The 10,736-nt window shown below is 43.5% G+C and overlaps 1 protein-coding gene across 1 annotated transcript in view; it reads right to left on the bottom strand.

The window, feature by feature from the left end:
* The window catches only part of Tmem241 (transmembrane protein 241), a 151,930-nt gene extending 141,439 nt beyond the window's left edge, over positions 1-10,491 (bottom strand). The window contains exons 1-3 of the mRNA XM_028759531.1: positions 10,377-10,491; positions 7,571-7,617; positions 2,518-2,605 (exon numbers count right to left, since the gene is read on the bottom strand). Coding sequence (XP_028615364.1) covers positions 2,518-2,605; positions 7,571-7,617; positions 10,377-10,448 — 207 coding nt within the window. The 5' untranslated portion in view covers positions 10,449-10,491. The remainder of the gene's footprint in view (positions 1-2,517; positions 2,606-7,570; positions 7,618-10,376) is intronic.
* Between the last annotated feature and the right edge of the window lie 245 nt (positions 10,492-10,736).

Genomic DNA, 10,736 nt, shown 5'->3' with positions numbered 1-10,736 from the left:
TCTTTCTCTACCATCTTCTCCCGTTTCTCTCCCCACCTTTGCCCTCTGCCCTGAATAAACCCTCTCCTCTTTGGAACCGTTTGGTCTGGTGTTGTCTGTTCTAATCTGCGAGCCAAAGTCTAACAAGGGCTACACAGAGAAACCCTGTCTCAAAAACCAGAAAACAAAACAAAGCCCAGCAATTACAACCCAGGACACACCAGAATGCAGTCAGACCTGGCAGGCTCCTCACAGGGCCCAGCGTTACACATGGTAACACTTCAGCAACAGCAGGGTCTTGTTGCACACACATATTGTCTCGTAATCTCCACTTCACATTTCCCATGGCAAAAAGCCATAGCCAACCTACTGACAACTAAATTAATGACCACTGGCATGCCTTAATAATAACTGAACAATTGTGTGAATGTTGTATGATTGGATATTTTTGTCAATCTTGCACTGTTTACTATCCCAATGCTGTATGAGTACAGTTGAATACATTGTTTTCTCAGATTTGTGATGGTTTCATAATATTCAGGGTAAGTGCCCAGAGTGCTGTTCAAAGATATAGACCCTGAAGTTTGCAAAATCACTTTGTAGAGGAACCACACTGACCTTTAAAGGCCTAACACTGAGTTTAAGAACCAAGAGCCTAAAAACAAAACAAAAAACAAACAAACAAAGAACAAAGGGCCTGAACATTAGGAATAGAGAAGGCTCTTCTAATTCATCAGCTGATGGCATCTGGACTTCTTACTGTGGGTTAATTCTTTCATTACCTTATTTGCCCACAAAGGAAACAAAATAGAATTAAAGTCTCTGGTGGTTCTGGCAGAGGCCCTGGGGACTGCTGAGCCAGTGAAGAGAGTTCATGTGCACAGTTGCTGCACACATTTGCATGACAGTAGAGGACCAACTCCTGACTGGAGGGATTGCAGGTACCATCACTTTGAAGTACCTCTTGCCAAGGGGTCTAGTTTGAAATCTGTCATGCCCCTTAAGTCATGGGAAGCCCAGACAGCGTATCTCACTTGAATCACAAGTCTGTTTTCCATTTGCACATGCATCCCACCGCTGGCATATATATATATATATATATATATATATATATATATATATATATATATGTGATAAGACCATTGTTATTGAGATGAAGCCTAATTAAATTAAATCACTTGTTTTTAGAGCATGCCTTGTTGAGAGAACATCTGCTTCCTGCAAACAGTGCAGTGTTTTGTTATGGGTGCCTGGAGGGCTCCTCAAATGGAATTCTCAAAAATTCTGTATTCTACTGACATCTAGTGGACATAAAGTAACTTCCAAACATGAAAATAAAGAGCCGAGACAGCTGACCACTGACATTGCCTAAAACACAACAGCCCACCACTGTAAAGTCAGTACTTGCTATACAGGTGAAAGGACTTCAGCACATCCCTTTCTATCTTGTGTGTGTACATGTGTACATGGTTGTGTGTGTGCTCATGTTGTACATGATCATGTGGAGGCCAGAGGTCAACCTTAGATGTTGTCATCAATTGTTCTGCACCTTATTTTTTTGAGACAGGCTCTGTCACCAACGCTGGATTTCACTGATTCTGCTAGACTGGCTGACCAGTGAGTTCCACCTTTTCTCTGTGCCCCCATTATACACACACACATACACACACACACACACACACACACACACACACACACACCAGTGCTGGGCTTACAGGCAAGCAAGAACTTTACCAACTCAATTGTCTGCCAGCTCCTTCTGGGTGTATGAAGAGGTTGGAGGGAAGAAAGCAAGGAGGTAAACGTTATAACTAAATTATAATCTCGAAACAATGAAAGAAATAATTTTAAATAAAAAAGAATTTAAAAATTGGCCGGGCAGTGGTGGCGCACGCCTTTAATCTCAGCACTTGGGAGGCAGAGGCAGGTGGATTTCTGAGTTGGAGGCCAGTATGGTCTACAGAGTGAGTTCCAGGACAGCCAGGGCTACACAGAGAAACCCTGTCTCGAAAAACCACGAAAAAAAAAAAAAAAGAATTTAAAAATTGAAAGAGTCATGTATTGTTTTCCGTGCATTCTCTCTGCCTTCTGCTTGCAGACCAAGATGTGAGCTCTCAGCTATTCCTGGCATCAAGCCTCTGCTCACTCATCATGGACCCTGACCCTGTGGAACTGTAAACCCACCACAAACCCTTCCTTCTATATGTTGTTTTGGTCCTGGTATTTTATCACAGCAAAAGAAAAGTAACTAATACATTTGAACTATTTTTAACTCTTCTATAAATAGCAAATAATTTAATAAAATTTCTAAGAATATTTAAAGCTGCTCCAGTAAGCTATCCATAGACCTAATATAAAGGCAAACTAATATGGTACTGAAATGTGTATGACTCTAGTAATTTCATATCATATGACTCACAGTATTCAAGATTTGTCTCATTATAAAATCACTGAACCTTTAGGTTGGTTTCCTGGTGCAATTCAATACATTTTTTATTTAAAGCAAGTGTGCATGAACCACGAGTCAGTTACACAGACCCTGTTGTACCTTAGACTGCTGTGGATCTCCACCCAGCCCAGTTTCCACGACATATGAAGCAAAAGTCCACCAATGAACGTCTGCCACCTGGAAAGGATGAATGTCAAGATGAGTAACTCCAGGCCTACAGAGTCCAGCTCTATCCAGTCATGACAGACCTGCTGACATAACTAATACATACTTCCAACCCTTCCCCTCTTCTCTCCCATTTTCCCTCAGATGACTCCAGCTCTCCAGTAAGCTGACATTCTTACTCACCTGTTCCACTTCTAGACATCTCCTGAACAACCTGATTCATAGCCCAGATGGGTGACTTCCAGATCCTCATTCTTACCTAGATCTACCCTGAAACCCCATAAGCTCCCGATTATGTCATATGCAAAATGCCACTTTAGACATGGCCAACCATGAGCATGGTCCTACTGTCCTTACAGCCAACTGAGACATGGTCTCAACCATCCTTCCTAGCCCTTCCTCAGCTACTTGGCAAAGTCCTCGTGATTGTATTTAGCCCCATAGTATCTGCATCCAAAGCCACCGCCCTAGCTGCTGTTGTCATTTGGTCTTTTTTGCAGCTGGTCCTTAGCTTAGTTCTAAAATGAGTCCCCAGGGTTGTCGACACCATTCATTCTCTATCTTGTAGCAATTTTTTTTCTAAGCTGCTAATTAAATCATGCCACGTATTTTACAAATTGTTGATTCTTCTTCAGCCCTCAGCCTCTTCCCAGCCATGTAGATATACTACCCGCACCCTAGGGCCATGAAGCTCACTAGGAACACTGTGCTCTTAGCTACAGTATATGTATATGTGTTCTTATATACAATAGGAGAGAGTGTAGGTTAGCAACACCCTTCCTCTCCTACTAATCCCAACATTTCCTAATCCCAACACTTGAGGGGCTGAATCAAGAGGACTGTGAGGAAGTGAAGAGATGGCTCAGCACACACGACAGAAACACACACACGTATAAAAATAAACCTTAAAAGGGGTCAAGGGATTGTGAACTCAAGGCCATCTCTTGGAGGTGACAGAGGAGTGACAGTTTCGAGTATTCTCTTTAGTGATGTTTCTTATCCAAGTAATATTCAGCTCCCAGAGCTACCAGGGTGAGTGCAGGAATCACCCTGATCCCTTTACGGAACACTGTCATGAAGGAGCCACAGGTTTCTAAGCCACCCATGTACCTCAAAGATTCGCCATGGGTTCTAAGATCCCTCAGTCCTCATGTAGCTAATCTCTCCCTGACAGTTTCTAATGGTGTCCTTTCTATGTCCCACTGGCCGCATATGGAAGTCCCAATTACTGTGATCATGGCCATGTTCACACCCATGTCCAGGGGTCACATCTGACAGCAATCTGCCCTCTCAGGACACTCTGTTTAGCCACTTTTATATTTTACATGATTCATCCATACGTTTAAGACCTTACGTTTAGTCACAAATGACATGAGAGACCTCACCTCAGAAGTGACTGTAACACACCCATGTGTTGTGATATTATACCAAGAACCCCTGGCCTCCAGGACAAAGTCTCTTATATGCAATTCAAAGCCTCTGACTTAAGCTAGCCCGTCCCCAGGATAAACTCTCTCTCCCTCCCTTGGGGATTCCCAAAGCATACAACATGCAACCTTAAAATGGGCCAGGCCAATTCCTCTTCTTGGAATTTGTACACACTGTCCACATTCTCTATAATGTACCCACCCCATCCCCTAATGCATTAGAAGACAACTGGTCAGTAGTAAGTCCTAGTGTTTCACTGGTCCACGTGTTCACAGGCCAACAGAGCAGGCCTCCTGAATCCACCTGCTCTAGAACAGAGGTGTAAACCTGGTCAGTTTCCCCCAAAGAGACATGTAGTAGTGCTTGGAGACTTTTTGAAAATATATCTATTTAATTTTATGTGCGCAGGTGTTTTTGTCTTCATGTCTGTGTACCACGTGTGTGCAGTACCTGTGGAAGCAAGGAGTGGGTGTCAGATCCTCTGGAATTGGAATTATAGACAGTTATGAGACATCATGTGGGTGCTCAGGTCTTCCATGAGAGCAGCTAGTGCTCTTGACCATGGAGCCATTTCTCCATCCCCCAAACACTTCTAAAGAGAAGCATCAGGATGTGTTCTATACATATATAAATGGCATAATGCCTTAAAAAAAGTCAACAGCTCTTCTCCCTAAAAAATTAATAAAAGAATACTCCAAAAAAGACCATAGAAGACTAACTATACATTGCTTTAAGGATCCAAAGGCAAAAAGATTACACAATCAATGAGCATATTACAAATTGGGTAACTGTAAGTGTAATTTTTATTCTCCTGTATTGTTATCTCAGAGGCTTACTGTTTCTATCTGCTAACCTAGGCCTAGTCCTGGAAGCTTCTAGCCTCCACAATCATATCTAGGCCTAGAATGTTTTCAGCCTCTGAGACTTACTGCTGAATAAGCTCACACTTTCTTGGTTTTTTGTGAACTCTAGCTGGCTGGTTCAACTCAGCTGCTCTGGCACAAAACTCCTCTTCAAGCTCACTGATTTAATCTGGCTTCTCTTGGCCTCTGACTGAATTGCTCTGTTCCACCTCCTAGTAACTTTGGCAATCTGTTCTAATCTTCTGGCTTCTTCTCATTCTCTGGCTTGTTCTGTCTTCATGCCTAGCTTGTTCTCTCTCTGCAACCTGTCTATAACTGTCATGGTAAAACTCTCTCTCTCTCTCTCTCTCTCTCTCTCTCTCTCTCTCTGTCTGTCTCTGTCTCTGTCTCTGTCTCTGTCTCCTGCTCTCTTAAGTGAGAGTTGGACATATCCTATTCTGTCAAATTTCTCTGATTCATCACTTTGTCTGCCACTCAGTTAGACATCACTTTCAAGCATAGGTGCTTCCTTCTATAAGCTAAGAAATTAAAAGGTAATTTTAAAGAATTAAAAACAAATTACAGCCAGGTGGTGGTGGCGCACACCTTTAATCCCAGCACTTGGGAGGCAGAGGCAAGCAGATTTCTGAGTTCCAGGCCAGCCTGGTCTACCGAGAGAGTTCCAGGACAGCCAGGGCTACACAGAAAAAACCTGTCTTGAAAAACAAAAACAAAAACAAAAAATTACAAAAAAAGTTCCAATAAACGTAGTTGTAATGTGTCAGTTCCCTTTTCTTTTATTTGGGGCAAGTGTGGTACTAAAGAGGGGCCAGAGAGAGCATCAGAATCCCTGGACCTGAAGTTACAAATAGTCTCAAGTTATCTGACATGGATGCTGGGAGCCAAATTCTGGTCCTCACAAACACCCTTAGCCATTTTACTTCTCCAGCCCCTAATGGTTATATCCTTAAAATGTAAAAAACATACTGAAGTCAGGCCTGGGGGCTGAGGCCTGTGATCCCAGGCCTGGGGGCTGAAGCCTGTGATCCCAGCTACTGGGAAGGTTGAGGCCTGTGATCCCAGCTACTGGGAAGGCTGAGGCAAGAAGATCACAAATTCAAAGCGTGCCTGGGCTACAGAGTGAGTTAAAATCCAGCTTTTGTCTTAAAAGCAATTTTTTTAAGGGCAGGTGATATAGCTAAGCAGTACAGCAAATCCTTAGCAGGTTCGGATCCTATGCTCAATCCCCAGTACTAAGACCAAATGCATCAAATAAATAAGAAAAATGCTAAACTTGCAGTGAAAATAAGTGGGTAAAAGGCACAAAAAAGAAAATTCACCAAGCCAGGCGGTGGTGGCGCACGCCTTTAATCCCAGCACTTGGGAGGTAGAGGCAGGCGGATTTCTGAGCTCGAGGCCAGCCTGGTCTACAGAGTGAGTTCCAGGACAGCCAGGGCTACACAGAGAAACCCTGTCTCGAAAAACCAAACCAAAAAAAAAAAAAAAGAAAAAAAAAGAAAATTCACCAAAAAGAGGTCTGAACAGAGAAGCACAAGAAAACCACCTGCTTTTAGGAATTAGCTACACTGTGAATTATTATTTGCTTATGAAATTTGCAGAAAGGGAAAAAAAGGAGTCATAGTTTGGATATGCATACAGAGTTAAAAGATAAACTGAGGGTGGAGAAATAGCTCAGCAGCCAGGAGCACTGACCAATCTTCTGCAGCTCAGTTCCCAGCACCCACACGGCAACTCACAACAGGCTCTAACTCTAGCTCCAGGAGATCCAACACCCTCTTCTGAACTCTGGGGGCACCAAGTACATAGTGTACATACATATACATACATACATACATACATACATACATACATACATACAGGCAAAGCATTAATACATATAAAACAAATCAAATATTTTTTTAAAAAAGGGTAAAGTATTTTTTAAAGTGATATATTGCCAGGCAGTGGTGGCACATGCCTTTAATCCAAGCACTCAAGAGACAATGGCAGGCAGATCTCTGTAAGTTTGAAGCCAGCCTGCTCCAGGACAGCCAGAACTATGTAGAGAGACCCTGTCTCAAGACGGAAAAAGAAAGAAAAGAAAGAAGGAAGGGAGGAAGGGAGGGAGGGAGGGAGGGAGGGAGGAAAGAAGGAAGGAAGGAAGGAAGGAAGGAAGGAAGGAAGGAAGGAAGGAAGGAAGGAAGGCAAGCAAGCTAGCTAAATAAATTTTTTTTTGTCAAATTTAAGCAAGAATATCCAAGAAGTCATTCAGTTTGATCAGTTCAAAAACGAAAATGTGTGGTGCTTTTATGCTTCCTAAGTGAGACATGATTTAACGCATACTAACAAAATGGATGAACTATAGTATCTCCTGTTGATGATAAGACTGTGTAGTTACTAAAACTTTCAGAGAACATTTTGAGGCACTGTTTGAACATTTCCTACAAATGCATATGAAGGCTGCTAAAGATATTTGCTCTGGAAGCTAGAGAGATGGCTCAATAGTTAAGAGCACACGCGGCTCCTGCAGAGAACCAGAGTTCAGTTCCCAGCAGCCTTGCATGTGAGACAGCTCACAAGTGCCTGTAACTCCAGCTACAATGCCCTCTTCTGGCCTCTATGGGCCCTTCATTCATATGTCATATACATATACACAGAAACAAACAAATTTTAAAGAACAAAATCTGAGGAAAAAAAAGATACTCACCCTTGGAATAATGTAGGGTAGGTAAATTTCAGGACAGACAGGACATACTGAAAAACAAATACCAGATTAATGGACATTCTGAATGACAGAGAATTGATAAAGCATGTAATATTCCTATTGAAGATTATGAGTATGTCAAATATCTTAAGGGCTTCATTCCCCGAAATCATGACTAGCAAAAGTTATACTGAAGAGCAACTCAGCTGAAGTAAGTTTATATTTTTGTTTTGTTACTGTTTGCTTGTTTGTTGTTAAGACAGGATCTTGTCTGTAGCCCAGGCTGGCCTAAAACTTGCTATGAAACCCAGGCTCCCAGTTATCCTTTGCCCTTGGCCTCCTAAGTGTCAGAATTACAGGTATGTGCAACCAAATTCTAATTTAATTTGTACTTATAGTAACTCTTTCTTTTTAAATTCGTTGTGTAAAATCCATTGATATAATGTATGTGCACACATCCATCTGAATGAGTGTGGGAGCAGGCACAGCTTCGTGTGGAGGCGTTAGTTTGCCTCCACCTTGCTTGTGATATGCTCTTGTTATCCACCATTGCATGGGCCAGGCCAGCTAACCCAGGAGCTCCCGGACAGCACCTCTCTGCTCCTCATTTTGCCATAGGAGTACAGACACACACTATTACGTCAGGCTTTTAAGTGGCTTCAGGGGATCTGAATGCAGGTCCTCATACTTCAGAGGCAATCATGTTTACCTGAGTCTCTCCCCAGCCTTTCTAGTAAGTCTTTTAATCAAATTTATAGAGCTTTATAATGGAGGAATTGTATTTTGTCTTTGAAGACATCTTTTTGTATTATGAACATTTTAAGCTTATTTATTTATTATGTATTTATTTATTCATTCACTCTTGTCTAAAGCCATTAAATACTTTAGAAAAGAACTCTGTTAATTCTCCACATTGTCCAAAAAAAAAAAAAAAAAAAAAAAAAAAGGCAGAGTTAAGCCAGGTGCGATGGCACACACCTTCAACACCAGTGCTTGGGAGGCAGAGGCAGAGGCATCTCTGTTAGTTCAAGGCCAGCCTGGTCTACAAAGCTAGTTCCAGGCCAGCTGGAACTACACTCTGAGACCTTTTCTCAAAAGAAAGAAAAAGAGAGGCAGGTAGGAACAGGAAGGGAGTGGGGTTAAATAAACAAAACAGTCACTTGTATTGAGGAAGTTCATGGAAGCATCCTCCTCTGCCTATCCAAAGCTCTCCATGAACAAGCTCCTAACTATCACAATGATGGGTGATTGTCTTGCTGCAGTCCACATTTAGGGTTTTCCCTGAAGTACTTCCACTGACATCCTCAGTATGCCCCACCCTACCTTCCCCTGATGCTTTTATTCTGAACTGGAGAAGGCTACACTGAGACCTGGGCATGTCTTGGAACACCCATACTAACCTTCACTGTGACACCAAATGTTTACTCAATTTATTGTGTGCTTAGCTTTGGTCTACAGATGGATGGAGTTCTAAGAAGCTGAAGCCCAAGCAGGGATGGGGACGCCGGTCAATGACTGGGCATAAGCCTATCATGAGGTTCTGGGGTCAGTCCCCTAGTACCGCCAAACAAAACAAAAGAAATCTACGGACTGGCAAATGGCTCAGAGGTTAAAACTGCCAACTTGAAAAAGACCAAGGTTAGATTCTCTGCATCCACATCGGTTGGACAGCTGTACTCAGATGCACATAACCACACACATGTCTATGTAATTAAAAGTAAAATAGATATTTTTAAAAATCTATGACAAAATTTAATGTTAGTTCTAATAATGTCACTGAGCTATGTGTAGTGGTACTTGACTGTAATCCCAGCATTCCCAGCAGGAGGCAGAAGGAAGATTCCAAGCCAGCCTGGATTACACACCAAGGCCCGGTCTTAGAGAGAAATAGGGCTGATGGAACAAGCTCATCAAGTAAAACCTGACGATCTGAGATCTGAACCGACTCCTGCAAGGTGTCCTCTGACCTCCACACGTGCCCCACAATAGGTAGACCCACAACCACACCACCCACCGGAGACAGGCTGGAGAGATTGCTCTACAGTTAAGAGACTGGCTGCTCTTCCAGAGGATCTTAACACATGATGGCTCACAACCATCTGTATCTCCAGTTCCAGAGAAACTAATGCCTTCTGGTCTTTGCAGACACTGCACACACATGCTGCATAGACATACAACTAGCAAAAACAACCATACACATAAAATAAAAATAAATCTTAAACTCAAAGCAACTTCCCACTCCTATCAAAATATGGCAGTTTCTGCCTCACCAAGATTTTAAACCACAAAAACAAACAAACAAACAAAAAACCTCAGGTATATTGAAAATGCCTGGAATGGAGATAAAGACTTAATCAGTGAGGTAAGGGATTCATCTTTCCACTACTCTGGAACTTTGGGTCCTGGGGAAGAAACAAAGGAGCAACTGCTTGCTTTCTGTTTATTTGCGTATATTCGTATTAATTTACTTGAGACACAGTTTCAAGTATCCCAAGCTGGCCTCAAACTCTGGATGTAGCTGAGGGTGACCTTTAACCCTGGATCCTACTACTTCCATCTCCCAAGGACTGAGAGTTTAGGAGTGCAGTAGATGGAGCCCTGGGCTTTGTGCACGCCGCCAGGCTACGTCCCCAGCCTCCTGTAGAAGATGGTCCTTCCAGTCCAAGACAAAGTTCCGGGAAGTGGACTCAGAGTGCTTCCTCTCAGAGTCTGTTTCCTTGACATTCCCATGGAGACCAGCCAGCACCGGGCAACTTCTGGCACCGCAAGCTCGCAGCCCACGTGCAGTCGCGCCCGCCCGCCTGCTCACCTTGTTGGTGAGGTGAGAAGCCAGGTAACAGGTGCAAAAGGTGAGGCCGAGCAGGGACCGCCTCACGTTCATCTCTCAGCTCTTCCGGTTTCCCGGGGACAGGCTGCAGAGCCCAGCCAGCCGCCTCAGTCTTCGCCGCTCTGCCACGAGGCTCCGCTCCGCCAATCAGCAGGCCGCTCTCCCGGGCGCCCGCCTCCTTAAAGGGGCCACGCCCTCAAGGGCTCCCCTGCGTTGCTGCCGGCCGGACCCAGGTCCTCCCTGCCTGTCAGTGGTAGGAAATGGTGGAAGAGAAAGTAAGCACCTCGTCGGGCAGTGGTGGCGAACGCCTTTAATCCCAGCACTTGGGAGGCAGATGCAGGC

Source organism: Grammomys surdaster, unplaced genomic scaffold, assembly GCF_004785775.1.
Source record: "Grammomys surdaster isolate TR1022 unplaced genomic scaffold, NIH_TR_1.0 126298, whole genome shotgun sequence".
Lineage (NCBI taxonomy): Eukaryota > Metazoa > Chordata > Mammalia > Rodentia > Muridae > Grammomys > Grammomys surdaster.
This window is presented reverse-complemented; position numbering and strand designations above follow the sequence as displayed.